The sequence below is a fragment of the Suillus bovinus genome, assembly GCF_016758785.1.
Source record: "Suillus bovinus strain UH-Sbo-P2 chromosome Unknown EDB93scaffold_45, whole genome shotgun sequence".
In the NCBI taxonomy this organism is placed as follows: Eukaryota; Fungi; Basidiomycota; class Agaricomycetes; order Boletales; family Suillaceae; genus Suillus; species Suillus bovinus.
In genome coordinates, this window is record NW_024542101.1 from 236,457 (window position 1) to 254,725 (window position 18,269).

At 47.8% G+C, this 18,269-nt stretch overlaps 10 protein-coding genes across 10 annotated transcripts; 5 read left to right on the forward strand and 5 right to left on the reverse strand.

Annotated features, from left to right (window-relative positions):
- The first annotated feature begins 932 nt into the window (after positions 1 to 932).
- Positions 933 to 2,653, forward strand: EDB93DRAFT_1293363 (glycoside hydrolase family 18 protein). Its single transcript, XM_041454588.1, has 5 exons — positions 933 to 1,129; positions 1,200 to 1,287; positions 1,341 to 1,486; positions 1,540 to 2,185; positions 2,246 to 2,653. Exons 1-5 carry the CDS (start codon positions 954 to 956, stop codon positions 2,420 to 2,422), a joined length of 1,233 nt encoding a protein of 410 aa, XP_041305779.1. The 5' UTR covers positions 933 to 953; the 3' UTR covers positions 2,423 to 2,653.
- A 925-nt stretch (positions 2,654 to 3,578) lies between these two features.
- Positions 3,579 to 4,619, reverse strand: EDB93DRAFT_1293383 (HAD phosphatase; the record flags this gene model as incomplete). Its single annotated transcript, XM_041454589.1, has 5 exons — positions 3,579 to 4,122; positions 4,170 to 4,265; positions 4,318 to 4,356; positions 4,405 to 4,481; positions 4,535 to 4,619. 5 exons carry the CDS (start codon positions 4,617 to 4,619, stop codon positions 3,667 to 3,669), a joined length of 753 nt encoding a protein of 250 aa, XP_041305780.1. The 3' UTR covers positions 3,579 to 3,666.
- Positions 4,620 to 4,775: 156 nt separating this feature from the next.
- On the forward strand, positions 4,776 to 5,663 carry EDB93DRAFT_1241623 (clathrin light chain; the record flags this gene model as incomplete). The annotated part of the gene is made up of 5 exons (XM_041451904.1): positions 4,776 to 4,994; positions 5,051 to 5,187; positions 5,243 to 5,260; positions 5,295 to 5,396; positions 5,450 to 5,663. The coding sequence occupies 5 exons, from the start codon at positions 4,776 to 4,778 to the stop codon at positions 5,661 to 5,663; spliced, it is 690 nt and encodes a 229-aa protein (XP_041305781.1).
- Positions 5,664 to 5,680: 17 nt separating this feature from the next.
- EDB93DRAFT_612775 (alpha beta-hydrolase) lies at positions 5,681 to 7,052 on the reverse strand. Its single transcript, XM_041456864.1, has 7 exons — positions 6,650 to 7,052; positions 6,399 to 6,599; positions 6,246 to 6,344; positions 6,145 to 6,195; positions 6,064 to 6,093; positions 5,939 to 6,013; positions 5,681 to 5,887 (listed from the first exon to the last, which is right to left on the reverse strand). The coding sequence occupies exons 1-7, from the start codon at positions 7,001 to 7,003 to the stop codon at positions 5,774 to 5,776; spliced, it is 924 nt and encodes a 307-aa protein (XP_041305782.1). The 5' UTR covers positions 7,004 to 7,052; the 3' UTR covers positions 5,681 to 5,773.
- Positions 7,053 to 8,919: 1,867 nt separating this feature from the next.
- On the reverse strand, positions 8,920 to 9,435 carry EDB93DRAFT_612909 (uncharacterized protein). Its single transcript, XM_041456865.1, has 2 exons — positions 9,393 to 9,435; positions 8,920 to 9,341 (listed from the first exon to the last, which is right to left on the reverse strand). The coding sequence occupies exon 2, from the start codon at positions 9,200 to 9,202 to the stop codon at positions 8,954 to 8,956; it is 249 nt and encodes an 82-aa protein (XP_041305783.1). The 5' UTR covers positions 9,203 to 9,341; positions 9,393 to 9,435; the 3' UTR covers positions 8,920 to 8,953.
- Positions 9,436 to 10,431: 996 nt separating this feature from the next.
- Positions 10,432 to 12,230, forward strand: EDB93DRAFT_1088830 (glycoside hydrolase family 28 protein; the record flags this gene model as incomplete). The annotated part of the gene is made up of 12 exons (XM_041446168.1): positions 10,432 to 10,656; positions 10,711 to 10,761; positions 10,810 to 10,911; positions 10,964 to 10,980; positions 11,035 to 11,143; positions 11,200 to 11,368; positions 11,424 to 11,469; positions 11,525 to 11,593; positions 11,650 to 11,791; positions 11,844 to 11,917; positions 11,973 to 12,077; positions 12,134 to 12,230. 12 exons carry the CDS (start codon positions 10,432 to 10,434, stop codon positions 12,228 to 12,230), a joined length of 1,206 nt encoding a protein of 401 aa, XP_041305784.1.
- Positions 12,231 to 12,318: 88 nt separating this feature from the next.
- EDB93DRAFT_613314 (uncharacterized protein) lies at positions 12,319 to 13,510 on the forward strand. Its single transcript, XM_041456870.1, has 3 exons — positions 12,319 to 12,641; positions 12,691 to 13,240; positions 13,299 to 13,510. Exons 1-3 carry the CDS (start codon positions 12,430 to 12,432, stop codon positions 13,305 to 13,307), a joined length of 771 nt encoding a protein of 256 aa, XP_041305785.1. The 5' UTR covers positions 12,319 to 12,429; the 3' UTR covers positions 13,308 to 13,510.
- Positions 13,511 to 13,977: 467 nt separating this feature from the next.
- On the forward strand, positions 13,978 to 14,640 carry EDB93DRAFT_613001 (uncharacterized protein). Its single transcript, XM_041456866.1, has 2 exons — positions 13,978 to 14,417; positions 14,469 to 14,640. The coding sequence occupies exons 1-2, from the start codon at positions 14,075 to 14,077 to the stop codon at positions 14,495 to 14,497; spliced, it is 372 nt and encodes a 123-aa protein (XP_041305786.1). The 5' UTR covers positions 13,978 to 14,074; the 3' UTR covers positions 14,498 to 14,640.
- Positions 14,595 to 15,833, reverse strand: EDB93DRAFT_613114 (uncharacterized protein). Its single transcript, XM_041456868.1, has 4 exons — positions 15,645 to 15,833; positions 15,426 to 15,589; positions 14,822 to 15,362; positions 14,595 to 14,772 (listed from the first exon to the last, which is right to left on the reverse strand). The coding sequence occupies exons 1-4, from the start codon at positions 15,723 to 15,725 to the stop codon at positions 14,734 to 14,736; spliced, it is 825 nt and encodes a 274-aa protein (XP_041305787.1). The 5' UTR covers positions 15,726 to 15,833; the 3' UTR covers positions 14,595 to 14,733.
- Positions 15,834 to 16,609: 776 nt separating this feature from the next.
- Positions 16,610 to 18,148, reverse strand: EDB93DRAFT_613073 (uncharacterized protein). The gene is made up of 4 exons (XM_041456867.1): positions 17,839 to 18,148; positions 17,599 to 17,777; positions 16,734 to 17,548; positions 16,610 to 16,664 (listed from the first exon to the last, which is right to left on the reverse strand). The coding sequence occupies exons 1-4, from the start codon at positions 17,920 to 17,922 to the stop codon at positions 16,630 to 16,632; spliced, it is 1,113 nt and encodes a 370-aa protein (XP_041305788.1). The 5' UTR covers positions 17,923 to 18,148; the 3' UTR covers positions 16,610 to 16,629.
- Positions 18,149 to 18,269: the final 121 nt, after the last annotated feature.

An 18,269-nucleotide genomic window follows, 5' to 3' on the forward strand; every position in this document is an offset into this window, starting at 1 on the left:
AAAAGATAATCGGATTTATGTTTCATCAGCCAGATGCGGTGAGTAATATTGGTGTTCAGCATCTCCACCAATCGCGTGAGTTCGCTAGTGAGGTCGTAAGCGTTCGTAAGTGTCCGTAACGCGCGTAAGCTAAGCGTTCATTTCAGTCGTTTTGCAGATGTTGAAACTCAAACTCGGAAATTGGACACGTAATTGCCCAGCAGCATATTCTATCGCAGGATAAGCATCAAAGCCGCGTGTTTTGATTTTCTGTCCAGCCGAAGGATGTAGCAAATCCAAGTCTTACTACTAGGCCTGCCCAGTGTGATTCCTATTCGTTGTCCATTGTTTGGTTCGACTAATGTCGTGATTCGCATCTATGCCATTCCTACCCCGCTAAGCTTATGATAAATCAGGCTTAGTAACTGGCCATGCCTCCATGGCTCAGTGTTTAAGAATATAACGAGGTTTCGGCTTCTCTTGCTACAACTCACCTAGTACAAGATGGTGAGCCTGGATCTCTAGCTTGAAATTTTCACCGGGAATAAAATTTCCATAAGACGGCTATAAATTCGCAGATCTGCGTGCACGACCCTCGCCACCGACCGCCATCTCCCACACATCATGCAGGGTTTCACTGGGACTGGATGCCGATGTCGCAATGATAGGCCATCCAAGAGTCGATGCATCTTTTTGCTGTAATTTCCGTGCATCATAGATCACCCAGATCGCTATTTTTCTCATCGCATACTCTTGTATACCATAGAGCGACCACACACAGGGCTCCACAAGGAAACCGAATTGCGATGACCGGTGCATAGCATGGAAGATTGTTGATGCAAGCCTTCAAATCTGCGCTGTCAAGGATTTAACCGCTCAATCCAATTTCGATGTCGTGCAGGACAATGCCGGGAGGACTATAAGAATCTGCTGCTGTAATCTCAGTCTCCATCATCATCTCAAGTTCGCTAGCTATGTTGTCTATCTTCGCTTTACCTCTTCTTGCTCTGTCCGCTGTAAGCACAACGCCCCCTGCCCACTCCACATCCCCCGTTCTAGGAGCTTGGTATGCTAGCTGGCATGCTACTCAAGGATTCCCGCTGTCTTCAGTCAGCTGGGGTAAGTACAATACATTGTACTACTCATTTGTGTAAGTCTCCTGTTATCGGATTAAATGCACATCGCTTTGGTGGGGTGATTAACGCAATAATGTCTTTCAGAATCCCCACTTCGAACGTTAAAAAACTGAGCCTGGACGGCCTTAATGGCGATCTACTTCGTCAGTTCGTTTCTGACGCCCATTCACATGTAAGTCAAGGAGATGTTACAGTTTGTAAAACTGATGTTTAAGGCATGTGCAGGATGTCGCAGCTCATGTTGCTCTTGGAGGCTGGCTTGGGAGTGTTTGGTTCTCTTCTAGTATTGCCACATCTAAAAACCGGACGGCATTTGTGAAGACCGTGACAGATTTTGCTCATGAGTACAAGATCGATGGTGTCCAGTTCGAGTAGGTTGACACTTGTAGCTTTAAACTCATGCGCTGAACTCAACTGTCAACAGCTGGGAGTATCCCGGCAGGCAGGGTGTTGGTTGCAATACCATTAGCGTCGATGACACCGCCAATTATCTTAAATTTCTCCAGGAGCTTCGCCAAAACACAGTGGGAGCAAGTTTGACAGTTTCAGCTGCTGTTTCCCTTGCACCCTTCACAGACGCTAGCGGGCATCCTTCTGCTGACCTCTCCGGTTTTGCGCAGGTCTTCGACTACATCACCTTGATGAACTACGATGTTTGGGGCTCTTGGTCCAAGCATGTGGGGCCAAACGCACCATTAAACGATACCTGCGCCCAGTCTGCAAACAAAGAGGGCTCGGCGATTGCTGCAGTTAAGGCTTGGACTGCCGCAGGTATTCCGGTCGGCAAGATCGTGCTTGGAGTTGCTTCCTACGGCCACTCATTCAGCGTATCTCCTTCTGCCGCCTTCAAGTCTGGCACAAAGACACTAGCCAAATACCCTGTTTTCGACGCCTCGAAGCAGCCCTTGGGTGACAAGTGGGATGACACTAGTAGTGTCGATGTCTGCCATGTAAGCCATGGCCCAGGGGGCACTTGGAGACTTTGGGGCCTCGTGGACGGCGGCTTCCTTACCAAGGAAGCCAAGCCTGCTGATGGCATTTACTACAGATATGATGAATGCAGTCAGACTGTAAGATTTCCATCTTTGATCACGTATCATAGCGGTAGTATTGATTTCACTGCTTTACAGCCATTTGTATACAATGAGAAATCGCAAGTTATGATCTCATTCGACAATCCCGATTCTTTCGCTGCCAAGGGCAAGTTTATTAAGGATACTGGGCTGCGTGGTTTCACGATGTGGGAGGCTGGTGGTGATTACAAAGATATGCTCCTAGACTCTATCAGGAAAGCTATAGGGTATTAATACGCTGCTGATGCCATCCTTCTGCATTCTTCCAGTCGCTAATAGAATGTATTACATAGACTACATGACACTCGCTTGAGATCCCCGGAAGCTCTTCTATATGCATGTCTGCCCTGCAACTCCATTCTGCCAGTGGGCCTCAAATCTGCTATTCCGGACTGATATGTCATACATCACACGGTATGTGACACCAGATCTCGGACCAGCTTGGTCGCAAATTGGAGCAAGGCTGGATGTATCGAAATTGATGAACAATAGTCCGATTTTGAATATATCAATACGCATAACATTATAGGCTGAGGCCCTAAGCAAACGCCAACTATGAATTTAGTAACAGTAAAACACACCATTCGCGATTCCACCAACTGGGAGAGAAGAAAGCATTTTCGTGGTAGGCTTGGTCTCGAGTATGTGTAGGTCCGAGTGTAAGTTCATGAAGCCATGAATCTACAAAAGCTAGCATTAAAAAATAAGAGGTGACACCTGTGGCGTCAACGGAGATATGATACACTTGGGCGGCAAGAAAGAACTATAACACTGGCTGGCAGAACTTACTCATTTGAAAATCATCGGGAAAGCGGGTTGCCTCTATGAATCCATAACGCCAGCAACTTGTTCTCATGAAGCCACGTCTAGAGGAATCGCATTGTTCCATCGGACGCACAGTGGCGGATGCTGGCTGACCATGACCCGTCCCTACATCAGGGAAAACTCCGGATTTTGCCAAACGCCCATAATTGTGTTGCAACTAGCGCGCGCACAATCGCCTACGAGCGGTTGCCATTCCGGGGCTTTTCCTGATAGGCTTGCCGTGTATGAAAGCGAAGCGATGATTTCCAGTTCAGTAACAAAGAACATTATGCAGACCTATCCTCATTCCAGCGCTCACGAAGTTCAGGGAGATATTGAAGGAACGGGTGGGGGCCACTTAAACAAGTCACAGGAACGAGGATCCGACGCCGGAAAATGGCCGGGGAAGAAGAAAACGGTAGCGCTTTGTGCCTGGAGCGGGTCGTTTAGCCTATTGATTATAGCAATGATGTCTTTTAGCATCTCAGTGGAAAAGACCTAGCCATCATGTAAGTCAGCAATGGGCTACAAATGACACATAGGTTAGGTATGACTTGTGAATTAATTCCAACAAAAATAAATACAGTGGCGACTGTAACCAACCACCAGTCAACAAACTTGAACTAACGTTCAAGTCGCGGATGATATGATATGCAGAAAAGTTGCCGACCATGCTATCTCCGTTTCATCAAGTCCAACAATGTGGTAAGTGCACTCCTAGTCTTGCGAGGTTCCGGGGAAGGAAGTTCCCTCACGAATATGTCGGAACCCACGGAAGACGTTTCCCCGTGTCTCGTCCACTTTCGAACCACGTCCACCAAGCGCTTCTCGGCCCATCGCATTATCATGCTTTCTTTTTGCCAGACACCATCCGTCCAGATGGCAAGAGGGCCGCCAATCCTTGCACGAGCGGGTGCATCACTCGAAGATGAGGGGAAGCCAGAGCACATTCTGTTTGCCATGGTCACATCCGTAAATATACGGTCTCCGACTATAACCAGTTCATTGTCCGGGATTGGAACGTGAAGAGACGAAAAGTAGGTGCGTATCGAAGTAATGCAGGAATAACCAGGCTTAAGAGTGTCGTGTCGGAGAACCGGGACAGAGAGGTGATATGACACGGATTCTGCCTGTGTATGTTCAACTTCTGACCATGTTTGACAAATGTTGGCCATACCTGGATTCCTCCGGCGTCAAATTTGGTGCCAGCAGAGTTGCTAACGATGATTACGTTTTCCTCTCCGAATGCCTCACGACATTCCCTCCAGGCATCCTGCAAAAGAAGTTCTCAACACGGACTTCTATTTATGACCCTTTTAACTTACCTTGAGCTGTGGCACAAGGGTGTCTTTATACGGGATCGTCTGTTGTGTGTTCAGAAAAATAGAGACACCAAGAATCTCTTGACCAACCAAGCAATTGTCTTTATCAAAGACTGCTCCTCTGTAACCTGCATTTCGAAGTGCCAAAAAATCAATTTGACGAATATCTGTCTGTGGTTTAGCGTTAGTTGTAGCTATGAGTACAAAAACCCAGGGCGACCTTTTACTGTTACATGGGGAATGACAAGTCTTGGATTTTTGAGCAGGTGAAATGGAACAAGAATGCCTGGGATGTTCAAGGGCATCGATAGAAAAGGTGAAAAGACGGTCTCGCTTAGGCTAAGTACCATAAAAGCTATGTAACATTTCCTGATACGCGGCAAATGCCGTGGACTGCCCAACCTTGAAGTTCATCTCTAGCAACATTAGGATCTGTCAAGTTTAGCACCGTTCTAAGAAAAATGGACGACGACTTTGATTTTGACCGCGCAGCCTCCGCCTTTCCTGATATTGACCTGGACGGGCAGGGTGACGTACCCTTGCCACCAGCCCCCGCTGCCAGCAGTGGCTTCTCATTTGATGATTTCGGGAGTCCACTGGCACAGACCGAAGTGAAGGTCACAGGCGATGATGAGATTGAGAAGTTCGAGGATCAGTTTCCAGAGCTGAACATCGGGCAGGTAAGTAGTGTTCATAGGTCATCGCACTGTATTAAGGTGCCTGTTTGCTTGCGTAGTCTGTTTCTTCTCCCGCACACACCCTGCCCACTTTTGGTGCTCCTCCTCCATTTGCTCCTCGCCCACAGCCATCAGCATTTTCATCTACACCCATCCTCAACCAGCAACTTGATGAGGATGAGCCTGAAGTTATCAGGTACATCGCCAAATTGTTATATACGAACTTCATCGCTGACAGTTGTCTACCAAAGGAAATGGCGCGAGAACCAGTTAGAAGAAATCCAGGCTCGCTGATGAAGCCAGTAAGGCCAAACGCCAACAAACTATTGGGAAGGCGGAACATGCTATTGACCAATTCTATGAGGAATACGCAGCAAAGAAGGAGCGAACTATCCGCGAAAATAAGTCAGTTAAACCTTAGGCCAACTAGACGAGTTCCACTGATGGATTTTTCAAAGGGACGAGGAAGCAGATTTCCTAGAGTCACTATCTTCATCTCTCACCAAAGGGACGACTTGGGAGCGTATTTGCGAGATCGTGGAGCTGCAAAATTCCCAGAGCAAAACAATTGCAAGAGCTGGTCCTGGCACCACTGACCTTTCGCGGTTCAAAGAAGTGCTGTTGCGCCTGAAGCGCGAGGGAACTGCTGCTCCCGGCGCAGCTGGTTATTAGATAGACATTACGTGTTTCTACATGTATATACCTTTTGTTTTAATTTTCTGGACTTTCTTTCCTCCTGATACTGAAAGCACAGACGAAACATTAAGAGCCGCATAATATCCTCAGAGCCTGGATGGAATATTGGAATACAGGTGTGCCTCCACCCAGGTAATACACTCCTCCATGAGTCTCTCCTTCACGCCATCTGGTTCATTGTGAAGTTCATGATAGCCACCCTGTTGAAACATAAGCCTGCAGTTCGCAGCCGTGACATCGCAATTGCTTACTTTGTAAATGGATATTTTCTTATCCTTTGCTGGTACTCGTTGGTGAAATAGCTCAGAGGCTTTAGCAGAGGTTACCTGCGACATGTCAGAGCTCCTTAGGATGGAGTATTCTGCAGGATGCGAACCTTGTCATCCGAACCATGTATGAAGAGGACCTGATGGCATTGGTGAATGGTACAAAAAGGTAATCGACTGAAACAACTTACAGGAAGGTCTGTGGGCCAACGAGCGTAATCAGTGTGCAAGAGGTGCTCGCCCTGAGAACTAGAAGTGAAACGTCAAACAGAAAGATAGATTGATGAATTACCCCGTCTAACATGTCGCTTATTCCACGAAGCGACCCAACTTGCTTAACCATAGGATCTTTCGCATATTCCTCGCCGACAGTCTTGTCATGCGACAAATCCTACGGCAGTACGATTAGCCATCCATGTCAGCAAGGAGAAAAGGTTGTGAGCACCTGACCCTTGACGTCAGATGGAATAGTAAGCCAAGGCGCTAGTAGGCTAGCCTTCCCACCTATCCATCTTGCAGCTTTAGCAGCTGGCTTCGCTTGAAGTATGAGGGGGCTAGTGCAAATCACGCCCGCCAAGCCTGTTACTGTTTCCCTTGCAGGGGGACTACTTGCCCTGGTACAAAATGCAAGCGCCAATGCTCCACCCTAGAGTGTACGTGTCATCTTGTCTGACGTTCAAGATATTTGATTCATACCATTGAATGCCCATACAGAAACACGGGAATGGAACCGAATTCGCTCTTCGCGTGGTTTATAGCCCACTCGATGTCTTGGAATTGTTCCTTCCAGCTCGTCTTCGCATACGAGCTATCCTTGCTCTTCTTCTGCGCGTCTAAGGCCGTCCTGCCAAATCCACGCTGATCATACGCAAAGACAGCTATGCCACGCGCGGACCAAGTAGGAAACACATGCTCATACCGAGCGATGTGCTCGATGAAACCGTGCACGAAAACTACAACAGCTTTTGTGGTGGAAGCTGGGCGATGCGTGCGAGTATAGAATTGCGTGTGCTGTGGACCAATTAGCCATGACTCCGAGAAAGCTGTCATTATCTGCAAGAAGAATTCCAGGACTTCCAGCTGGCGGCTTAAAGGAGATCCCGGACCTTGTATATATGCTGTTTGTTGATATTTGCCTGTCTCTGCGCTATGGCTACTAGTTCATCATCATATCATTCTGTTGATGCCTTGACTCGTTCGGTAATTTCAGATCAAGAACTTCCTGATGATGATGAAAGGTCTGTTGTGTTTTATGGAAGTATTTTGGGGATTCGAATTCGTTTGCAATGAACCAGTTTTCCCGGGTTTTTTCTGCTGGTCACTGCCAGCATCAGGGAAACATAATTTGCCAGAGTGCTCTCGGTAGCACTCTGTGGCACCCTGTGTGTAGTGCAATCCATCCCGCTGATCTGAGGGGCTGATTCTGTCAGTGGGTACCTTTACCCACTACGCTATTCTGTTGCTCTCCAGTCGTCCTCATTATTCCTGATGAAGAACTTTCAGATGACGGAAGCTCTATTGTGTCAATGTGCGTTTTACGCGAATATTTTAATTAGGGAACTACATGGGTAATCCCCCAGGTGTGGGAGGTCGTACTACCCCGTACCCGTGCAGGGTTTACCCTCAGGTAGCACATGAAAATGATATACAATTGGATATTCAAATAATGCAACTAATAAGATACATACCTACGAGCGCATGACAATGAAGTGAAGCAGTGCAACTTCGGAGCATTGAGCGAAAAGACCGCCGGGAGCACGAAATTGCCGAGAGATCGGAGCTCAAACGTTGAAATTCAGGTTGCAGGGTATACGATGGAGACATGGCAGGATGTGAAAATGGGTTTGAGGGTAGGAGACTGATTTCGCAAACACCAAGCCATAAGCACAATGAGCAGCGAGCGAACACAATATACTTACGAATGAATAAACAAACAAAAAAGACACAAGGTGGCGTGTAGACGTCGTGGTGTGGTTGCTGGAAGAAACTAAGAGAAAGGGGCACGGGTGAAAAGGGTCGCACGTGAGCATCCCTGGAGTGAATGTGAGTAGATTTGCACACCTGAATAATAGAGAACGAAGAGGAGACAGGACTTACCGTCCTGTAACACGGCACACCCCTTACCTGTCTCAGCACCCTCCTTGCGAGCTCTACAAATTCTCCCTCCTTTCCAACCAGTGCAGCCTCAGTCCCCACGCGTCCTCTTTTCTATGCCCTTCTACCCACAGTACATTATCTGCTTCTTGTCATCCATGCATTATATGTGGCAGCGGTAGTGGGGACCGTGCAAGACAGCGCTATGAGCAGAGGCAGGTTTGCAGCGTGCGTCATACTAGCAAGTAAAGTTGGGTCGAGGAAGAGGAGGGGTCTATGACAAGTAAGTGAACCCACATCAAGTTAGTGTGGAGCAAACCGCATGGCTCTGAACATTTTGCACTCCTCCCCCGCTACTTCAAGACTATGCTTGCTTGAGGGTAAAGGAACCACCCAATGCAAATTCGAGCTCCGAAATTAGTGTCCAGACGTAGTAGAGTTTACCTGCAAGATCGTTCATGTACAGGCTTAGCCCTGTCATGCCTGCCATCGGTTCCATGGCCTTCTGCAGGTCAACCCTATGAAGCGAGATGATGAAAGTGGTATCGCCGTCAGGAGCGGGTCAGCGATGCCATCGTAAGGGACGTGCAGTTTCTGCGCACAAGCAACTTCAAGACTTGGTACTCCTCATACGTTGGCAAATAGATACCTTTACACACAGGTCCTACAAGCGCCCTCGATGTGTTCTTCAGCCACCGTCTCCAAATTTGTCCAGCAACATTAAGGCAAGTCGCAACCTCACCGTTAGAAATTGCTGTGGAGTTGCCATCGGCTCAAGAAGTGTAAACACTGAGGGTCCTGAAGAGATCTAGTTTCGACGCGTGACCTATGTGGGACTTATTCAAAGCCAAAAAAACTCACTAGACCCTCGGCCCTCATCGTCGCCCATCGAGGGCCGCGCCAACGTTACTCGCCACCACAACAAGCATTAACAAACCTAGTGGAATCAAGGTGATTCATCCCCGCCCGCGCAATTGCGACTCCTTCGTTAGCTGCTGGAGGTGTGCGAGAGCCACCAGTGAAAGCTTTGGAAACAGCCGCATTCAAGTGGTTTGTTGAACGAGAGAGGTAGAGAGCCTCAAGCATAGAAAGCGCACGCTCAGAGGACGGGAACAGTCTCTGGTCTGAAATTTCATGTATGATGTCATATTTCATGAGAAGAGGAAGACCTACGATTGCTGGGATTACGTGTAGACCGTGTTGGTATGTACTGCAATTTTGACAAAGAACCTGCGGAAGAGACGCAAGAGCCTGAGGTAACCAGCGCTAAGAATTTGTTGAAGGAAGGTTGATCCTGGTTATGACACTTCAGTGGCATATGATGGCACAAATGACTTAAACAAACCTCTTGGCAGCGTCACGAGCGTTTTTCTAAAGCGGGCGTCCCAGCGAAGTCCAGACTGCAGAACAAGGTTTGTTCTCTAGAACCTTCAAGGACTTATCAGTCATGTATTTATGTACAAGGAAGGCACCTTCATTACTTCGTCAAGTAATAATCTTTGGGTTTTCTGGCATCCTTCTTCAATCTCAGAGCCTTCTGGAGGTCATACGAGCGAGATAAATCTTCGTAGAAGGCAATTACCGAGAAAGTTCTTCCGAGTCTGCTATACGGCCCAGCCACTGATGTGGTTGGTTAATTCTGCTGCTCCGCCGCGGTTGCTGCCACTGCCGATGACGATCATACGACACGAGCTAGTACTAGAGGCTAATGCACGGATTTTTAAGCCCATTTCCATCTCTTTCCTCTGCGTGTTGGTGCATGTCCGCGGTCTTCGCAGTAAGACTGTGTCAGGCTATATTTCAACAAAGGGTCCTGGGATGCCCGCTGGTGGTATGATGCATCAGATGAGTGCAACACTTTTCATCACACATTATGTAATGCCGAATTAGGAACGTTTACTAGTGGTGGCAAGTCGGCAACTCCTTGCTTGCGTTGACGCGCCCGCAGCCCTTTGCCAAGAGTACTTATGGAGATTTTCCCCACAAGGCCTCTCAATTTGCATTAATGAGGACTCCCATCGCAGTGTGTCGACCAAGAGTTGAATATTACCACGTTCTGGCCAAGTCGAACGCAGTGGCAGAACGGTGAACCCACATTCATAAGTCCCCTACCTCCGGCATATGAATGTGGGTTTATCGATCACACACTCAAAGACCAGTGCAGACCCGGGTGACTGTAGCGTATAGCATATTCAATTTTTCCGATCATCATGACACTACTTGGAGTCCATGCAACCGCATTACTGGAACGGTTACGCATCAAACGAAGGGGACATCGAATAAATTCTTCGTTACGCCGGCCGGACTGCAGGGCACCCATTTGGTATTATTTTCATCATGCGAACGATATGAATGCCACATCCTTCCAAGTTACGTTCAACACAATGCATATCCCATTCTGGACAGCATTAGTGGGTGGGCTCTTTTCGGTAGGGAGAGCTGCCCCAAATACAGGTGGTTTATCATGTACCGTCACAGCGAGCAGCGGAGACGATGGACCGGCATTCGTGGATGCTGTTCAACGTTGTGACTCAGTGACAATTCCTCGTGAAACCACTCTTTCGATAGCAACAAGGATGGATATGACTGGATTGAAGGATAAGAACATTGTATGTACTATGTTTTATCATGTTGCACTGGCAATCTCACATAGTGGGTTGCAGAATCTGTTGGGAACCGTGAAATTCACAAGCAATATGTCATATTGGATTAACGTATGTGTTGGGAATTGCAATGCGCTATCTGTTAATCCCTCGCCTTAGAACGGTTTTCCATTTGAGTTCCAGGACCAAATTGCCTTTTGGATTGTAGGTGGAAAAAACATCCATATCAATGGTGGTGGAACAATAGATGGTTCGGGTCAGGTATGCTAATCAATGCATAGGGTCTATGTGCTGCTAATTTTACAACCTGCAGGTCTGGTACGACGCATTGTGAGCAGGACTTGGAGTAGTCTGGATGTAACATTCGGTTGACTCTGCACTCAGTGCCACTAACAGCACTCTCTTGCGCCCGATCCTGCTCACGGTTTACCAAGCTACTGATATTTCCATTAAAAATATTACGATGATCAACAGCCCTGAGTGGTTCAATTTTGTGAGCATTTCAGAGTTTACTCAATCTTCGGCTTCACCAGTTTACCCCCACGGTAGGTCAATGAAGGGCAAAATGTCATCTACGATGGCATCAACATTACTGCTCTTTCCACATCAAACAACCTTGCGAAGAATACTGATGGCTGGGATATATATCGCAGTGATAGCGTTTCCATCATGAATTCGAACATCAACAACGGCGATGATTGTGTCTCATTAAAACCAAGTACCATCTATTCTCGCCAGGGCTTAATGGTTCGCTCATATAGTCTTTGTCTTAGATTCAACAAATATTATTGCATCAGACTTAATCTGCAACGGTTCCCAGTTCGTAGAAGCTTTCTTTGGACGTGATGCGCACCTGCTCACATCCTGTCGACAGTGGTATTTCCGTGGGCTCCCTCGGGCAGTATTCCGGGGTATATGACATCATTGAAAACTTCACTTCAACGTGCGTTTGAACATGGACTTCGATAATAGCCAGGAGAACTGATCGAGAGCTCTCAGCAATGTCCAAATGTATAATGCCCAAAATGGTGCGCGCATTAAAGCCTTCGCCGGTGCGGGGGTTGGCAGTGGCATTGTGAAGAATATTAGTTTTAGCTTCTTCACCGAGGGCAACGTCGACAACCCATTGATCGTTAATCAGGTTCGCAATCATCTTGTCACGATTTGCAAGAGACTAATCGATTGTTATGCAGTGTTACATGACTGACACAACAGAATGTGCTGCACACCCTTCCAACGTATATATTCAGGACGTTACATTTTCCAAGTGCGCACAAATGTTTCTGTCCTTTTCGTTGGAACTTACACAACTGTGGCCGAAGTTTCAAGGGCACTTCGTCTGGAAAAATGCAATCCGTGGTTGCTTCACTGGCATGCTCTCCGGACGCCCGCTGCAACAATATTAGTGTTAATGATATTTTCCTTGAGTACGTTCTTTTTCTTTTTCTTCTTCTTTGGATCAAGAAAATAATCAATCGCAAAGACCACCTCCACAAGATGGCCATGCGACCTACTCTTGCCAGAACGTGAATGTCACTGGAAACACCGCTCATTTGTTTGGTAACTGTGTAACTACCTAAATGCAATGGAGCACATACGTAGTCAGTGTCGTGGTTGTGGGCTTATGTGTAACAAGCTCGTAGTAGCACATGCAGTCTTCTCAAGCTTAAAATCTTGATTGTTTGAGTCTGTATCTATGTAAATAACTTTAAGAGTTTACATAACTTCTCTTCTCAAGTCGGACGTCTGGATCGTCGACAGCTGTGTACCACTGCACCAATGTCTCTCTTCCCCAGAATAAGATACATGAAAGCCTTGGTCCGCTGCAACCGATCTACTTTCACTGCACATCGTTCAAGGCACTTTTCCCTGTTCCCTGGCCGTGCTCAAGGAACCCATATACCAAAAGGCCAACCATTTTATGAACTCAAGAAGCCCAGTATCTTAATCAAGTTCACCTGGACACTTCTCATAGCTGATGCGGTCTGCACGTGAGTTTTCTGCTCTTGTGCATGCTAGTTTAACTTCAATGGCGTGCAGACTAGCAATGTGCGAGCTTTCCTGGAACCATTTTACGCGTCCTGTGGAACCCACCGAGTCCACAATATCCGATAACTCCAATACGATTGGCAATAAGCCGCAGTATGAACTCCGTCCGACATACCAGCGTGCTGGTCTGGTCTTTATGCATCTCGCGTTTGGAGGTTGGGTGGCATTTATGGTTGGCATGAAAAGTGGAATGAATGTAAAGAGGATATGGCTTACTCCACCACATATCACGTCGACCCGGAAAGCATTTGCGCGTCCAAAGGTCGCGACTTTTGAAGGCTTCGGCAGTTTTGGTCTACGGGGTGATGTACTGGACATGAAAAATTGCCGCTTATCCACTGCAGAACCCGCAAACGAACTGACATTGATTGTTACCACACCGGGGAATAAAATACAGCAACTTTCGCTCGCGACAAAAGGCGTTTATATTGATGGAAAGCCTGTTTCACGCGATGAAGTCTGCACTTCGCTCTCGCAAGTATTCGGAAATAAGAAGCCCGAACCTGCGTCCTGGATAAGTGGACCTATTCTAGATGCACAGGTATGCCGCATGCGTACCCCGTCAGTTGACAATCTGATGCTTATCTCGTTTAAAATAGAAATCATGATCAAACTTGAACTCGGGCAGGATGGAAACTCGAGAGCCTGCTGTTAGCCAGTCGCAGCTGACAGCTTACAACCCATACCCCCTCGACCAGATTGAGGCGATACAGTTATCGTAGCACGTCCTTATGTATCCACTAAGAGGTGTGTGCGTAATTAAGCAAACATGCCGCATCACTACTAGTCCAGCTTAAAACCGGTTCACGTTCACAGCAAGAGGGCTGCCTGAGTCTGGTTATATTCGCTTAACGTATGGGCAATGCATTATCCGAGTCTCGTGGCTGTGAACTCGTATATCGCACTCTTCAGTGAACGCGCAATGCTAGCTGCAGGACCCGAGCACGATCCCATATTGAAGATGAAGAAAGGCTCCCCTGATTCCCGCTCGAACTGCTCGGGCTGCCATGGTTGCTAGTTGTGTTACTGTTGGTGGACGGAGACCAATGCTTTGACCACGCTGTTAATCGTGGTGACGGTGGACATGATTTACGATTGATTGGTCTGTCCGTTGGAAGTTCTCGGGATAAGCAAATGATCACGCTTGCCACTATCCAATAGAGTCAGGACAATCAACTCATGGCCATCGAATGATTGACGATTGCGCTAGCCTGAAGTATCTGCTATACTATAAGCTGACCGTTCTGCGCATACGTCACTAGCAAATCTAATATATATATAACGTGTTTGTCTCTGCTACGAGTCTACGAGTGACTGCATATGCATGGCTGTTACAGCGCGGCATCTGCCGTGATGCACTTATTTCTCTGCCATCATGTCCGGCACTCAGTATATTCCTCACATACTATACTCAACAGCTTTGACCTCAATTTCTATGCACTCGCTGTGGCAGCGAAAAACAGCTGACGAAGACCGAGCAAGGCTCAAGGCTCAAACTTCCATTCTGCAAGACCTCATCGATCAACTTCGTTCGGGCAAGCCAATATCTGACGAAGAGATAAAGAAGTCGCGTAACCTTGCCTGTATACATGGAGAGGGAAAACAGTCTCTCGACAAGGACAAACCTAACATTGGATGGATGGATGTGTTATGGGGCCGAAAAACGCCTGCAGACCTTGGTGTTAGTGATGAATGGGAACGAAAAGACCTGGAGCAAAGTGAGTCACTCCTGCTATCACACACGACAGCCTGCTGATTACCCTGCCCAGTACGGAAAGAAATCGAGGCAGAGCATTGACTTTTTTGAGTTCCTTACTTGGTGAGTATCGTCCAAACGATTTCTACCTGTACACACAATATACACCGGACCAATAAATATACAGTGCATATGTGCGCCTACACGAACTTCTCCCTTTTAACATATGCAACATAAAATCTCGTGCGATTACTTTTCACCACGGGCGCATATTCCTATACCTGAATGGACGATTTTGTTGTGAATCAACGAGAGAAGCCCAATGTCTGCAGCGTACCCTAGGAGGAGGGTGTGCCTCCATTACTGTGCCGGCCATTCTGGGCAGATTCAGTAAACGCAGAGTTTGAACGTATGACAGCCACTTACTGCGTTGGATGTGCCTTTGACGTTGCCATTCTGCTTCTTCTTCCCTCCCGGAGTGGGATTTTGCAACGTCGGAACCGAGCTTCCCTTGGTGTCATTGACTCCATCTGCGGAACTCCCTTCAACAGGCTTCGATGGCTCAGTCGTTGAGGCCCTGGGGAGGTCAAAAATCTCGCATATGAATCTTTTGACGTCTTCATCCCCAGCGCTCGCACTCGTCGGAGAACGGCATCCGTCCTCTGCTGCCTTCTGCAACGCTCTTTCCCTCACCATGGTGAGCTTGAGAATTGTTTCAATGTCAAGCTTTGCAGCCTCTGAAAAAGGAGGGAGCGTGGGGCTCTTTGCCAATGTCGAGTATGATGGTATCAGAAGCTGGGCATCGATCTTGAAGTCGGAATAGATCTTGATCTTGTCGATGGGTTGTAGGTCGAGATTCTCGAGCTGACGGACGACCAGCTTTCGCACTTTGCGAAATCCCCACCGCGTTGCGAGCCTTAAGATCACCAGCCACTTCTCAAGCGGCTGGTTCTCATATTCAAAGTCTCTAAAAGGCCACAGATTTCAGTAATGACATCTGTGAGCATCGGGAGAGTGCGCTATGACTCACTCGTCGTAGAACACCCACAGGAAGTGGGCAAAATCTTCGGGTTTGACATCCAATGTATGATAAGGCTTGGTGTCGTTGTTATCGCTATCGGAAAATATGTCTCTGAAGGAAGTCGGTTCGCGTTCAAGGAAATAACGATGTACATTGAAAAGTACGTTTTGTGCCTGGAAACATCCAAACATTCATCAGCGCTTCATACCCACTTGGAGGGCCTCTCACTAAAAATTGGGTGTCCCCAGTGGGAATGAAATACTGAGGATGTTTGACGATTGCTGAGAAACCACTGGGTGTATCTGACATGATGTCGAAAGTGGCGTTCAGTAGGAAATCGATGATTGGGGGTAAACGGTGCTCGTATGCCGCTTGATCCAATTGTCGTTAATATTTATATACTTTGCGAGCGCTGGCGATGCTTCGAACTCCAGTATATCGATGCATCAGACATCAGATCAATGCAGTCCTAGCGACTACCGACGTAATGATATCACTCATTATTGCGTGAGCCTCGCCTACAGGTATGTACAATAAGAGTACAAGGGTCCAGCGATACTCGCACGGATCTCTGTCGCCGAAGAAGCTGATCACCCGAAGCAGCCCGAAGTTTACTAATGAGAGAGCGAACCAGGCCCACGAGGCTCCTCGAGGCAACAAGTTAACAAGACATACTTACGGAATAAGTCTGGCCAACGCAAAAAGATCCACAATCGAGGACCTGCCATCGACCGAGGGCACATACAATCGTCTCGCTCGCGGATCATTCGCTTGAGCAAGAAGTTTTTGATGCAAACAAAGATACATTGACTCAAGGAATGGCGGACAACCGAAACGACAAAACTTGAGAGTTAGTTTTTTGAAATGGACCAAGCGCCAACATTCCGCTCTCCAACTTGGGCGAACTTAACCTTGCTTCTTACGTGCGCCTCCCCCAGACCCACGCCCGGGACGCTTCCCTGCGCGACTGCCTTAGATGAAATCGGCTTGTGAGATGCACATCAAATTGATGTTATCGCAATGCTCACCTCGCCCACCGCCACGTACACTTTCGCAATCGGACATCACACTAGAGAGGTCAATGTCCTTGGTTTGAGTTTCATCCTTGTCAGCATCATTGTCGGGGTTGTTAGGCTCATTCTCATCGTGACTTTTAACATCAATGGGTGTTGATACAACAGGCTCAGCGATAGGGGTGACAACGGCGGTGGAACTAAGAGAACCAGCCTTTTCCTCCTTTGTTCCCTCCTGCAATACCAAGAATGAGCCGTAGTCAGAAAAAGATAAGTACAGGACTCGCCACCGATGAAGGCTCACCCGTTCCGTTTGACTTGAAGGCACCAGTCTGGGTTGGTTCCGTAGAGGGGAATGCAGTGGTAGAAGAGCTTGTCTGCACAGGCGTTTTGGGCTTCTCCGGCGGCGCGGGCTTGCTCTCAGGCACTGGGGCAGCTGGCTTCGAACTAGGATTTGGCGGTGAAACAATGTGTGTAGTTGTCGAAGAAGCCGGAGAAGTGGATGGCGATTCCTTGGCAGTGTTGAACGTGTGTGTGGTGTCGGTGGAGAAACGAGCAGCCGGGTCAGGGTTGGATGAACCGTTAGCACGAACTGAAGAGCCGCCGTTGCCATTGACATTGCCATTAGCTCTGGTTGTCGTCGACCCATTGCCTTTCGGGCTCGTGAAGGTCGAGCCGTTGGTGTAGCTAGCCGAATGACTGGTCTGGGGAACCGGCGACGGTGATCGCGAGGTTATTCCAAAAACATCCCTGACCATAGATTCCAAATCACTGTCTTCAAAATCATCATATGTAGGCGAGCGGATTCCACTCTCAGCAGCACGCTGGCGAGCCCGCTCACGAGCGTCTGCGACACGGAGAACGGTCTCCATCCCAAGCTGCATACCCTCAGCAAATGACAAAGGCTTATCCCTCTTGCAGACCGCGATGTACGCTGGAATGAGGAAATGCTTGTTGATAGTGTACTCGTGATATATTGCGATCTTGTCGACAGGCTCTATGTGAATCTTCTCGAGTTCACGTACAGTGAGCTCCTTGACGTTGCTGAAGCTCCACCGGTTGGCGAGGTGTAGGATACTCAGCCACGTCTCGAGAGGTGCCTCATAGAGCGAATATTTTCTATTCACAACTGTCAGGATGGCTGATTCGAGCAAATCAACTAGACATACGGGTTGTAGAAGACCCAGAGGAAACGGGCAAAGTCTTCGCTCTTGACATCCTCCAAAGTATAGGCATTGTTGTCTGATGAGCCTCGTTCCTCGCCTTCGGAGGACTGGAATTTCTGGCGGAAAAACAGCGATTCGCGTTCGAAGAAGTAGCTGTGTATCCGATAGAGATGATTCTCGACCTGCGAAGATGCATCCATCAATCCAAGACGTTGAGTAACATAACGACCGTTAGACACTGACCAGTACGGTCATATCACCGCCGCGTATATAGTAGTCCTTGTGATGGATGACACGTGCTAATCCATGTTCTGATGAGTTGACCATGATTGACTCTACCTGAGAGATGAGAGAGGGAGGAGGAAGGTGAAAAGGCTTTGGTTCAAGAGGAAATTTTTGAAGGAAGTCAAGATATACGTTTCTCGAATCCAGTTCGTGATAATGATCTGATCAGCTACACGTGTTCTGCGCGTGTTGTCCATTGTTCGTCTGTCCTTTTATCCCTATCCAATTGCTTAGCCTGAAGGTGGATTGCGTAAACATCATCGTTGTCTATTGTCCAAATACTGGAGTCGCTTGCGCTATCCGACCACGATGTTGTTGACCAAACACCGCGCGATGTCGGGAAGCAGCGCGCTGGAGGTGAGTTGGATGACATCCAGGGACCCGACGTG

What these genes read in the sequence shown, in the direction of transcription:
- EDB93DRAFT_612909 (XM_041456865.1), bottom strand. Translation starts at nt 9,202, where the DNA reads ATGAAATATGACATCATACATGAAATTTCAGACCAGAGACTGTTCCCG.
- EDB93DRAFT_613314 (XM_041456870.1), top strand. Translation starts at nt 12,430, where the DNA reads ATGTCTCTCTTCCCCAGAATAAGATACATGAAAGCCTTGGTCCGCTGC. An exon ending in ATAGCTGATGCGGTCTGCAC is followed by an intron (nt 12,642 to 12,690) that starts GTGAGTTTTCTG and finishes AATGGCGTGCAG; the next exon opens with ACTAGCAATGTGCGAGCTTT.
- EDB93DRAFT_1293363 (XM_041454588.1), top strand. Translation starts at nt 954, where the DNA reads ATGTTGTCTATCTTCGCTTTACCTCTTCTTGCTCTGTCCGCTGTAAGC. An exon ending in ATCGATGGTGTCCAGTTCGA is followed by an intron (nt 1,487 to 1,539) that starts GTAGGTTGACAC and finishes AACTGTCAACAG; the next exon opens with CTGGGAGTATCCCGGCAGGC. An exon ending in ATGATGAATGCAGTCAGACT is followed by an intron (nt 2,186 to 2,245) that starts GTAAGATTTCCA and finishes ACTGCTTTACAG; the next exon opens with CCATTTGTATACAATGAGAA.
- EDB93DRAFT_613001 (XM_041456866.1), top strand. Translation starts at nt 14,075, where the DNA reads ATGTCCGGCACTCAGTATATTCCTCACATACTATACTCAACAGCTTTG. An exon ending in ACGAAAAGACCTGGAGCAAA is followed by an intron (nt 14,418 to 14,468) that starts GTGAGTCACTCC and finishes TACCCTGCCCAG; the next exon opens with TACGGAAAGAAATCGAGGCA.
- EDB93DRAFT_613114 (XM_041456868.1), bottom strand. Translation starts at nt 15,725, where the DNA reads ATGTCAGATACACCCAGTGGTTTCTCAGCAATCGTCAAACATCCTCAG. An exon ending in CTGTGGGTGTTCTACGACGA is followed by an intron (nt 15,363 to 15,425) that starts GTGAGTCATAGC and finishes GTGGCCTTTTAG; the next exon opens with AGACTTTGAATATGAGAACC. An exon ending in TCAAAGGCACATCCAACGCA is followed by an intron (nt 14,773 to 14,821) that starts GTAAGTGGCTGT and finishes GAATCTGCCCAG; the next exon opens with AATGGCCGGCACAGTAATGG.
- EDB93DRAFT_613073 (XM_041456867.1), bottom strand. Translation starts at nt 17,922, where the DNA reads ATGGTCAACTCATCAGAACATGGATTAGCACGTGTCATCCATCACAAG. An exon ending in GCGGTGATATGACCGTACTG is followed by an intron (nt 17,778 to 17,838) that starts GTCAGTGTCTAA and finishes GCATCTTCGCAG; the next exon opens with GTCGAGAATCATCTCTATCG. An exon ending in CTTCAAGTCAAACGGAACGG is followed by an intron (nt 16,665 to 16,733) that starts GTGAGCCTTCAT and finishes TTGGTATTGCAG; the next exon opens with GAGGGAACAAAGGAGGAAAA.
- EDB93DRAFT_612775 (XM_041456864.1), bottom strand. Translation starts at nt 7,003, where the DNA reads ATGACAGCTTTCTCGGAGTCATGGCTAATTGGTCCACAGCACACGCAA. An exon ending in TTCTGTATGGGCATTCAATG is followed by an intron (nt 6,600 to 6,649) that starts GTATGAATCAAA and finishes CGTACACTCTAG; the next exon opens with GGTGGAGCATTGGCGCTTGC. An exon ending in GTTGGCCCACAGACCTTCCT is followed by an intron (nt 6,094 to 6,144) that starts GTAAGTTGTTTC and finishes CAATGCCATCAG; the next exon opens with GTCCTCTTCATACATGGTTC.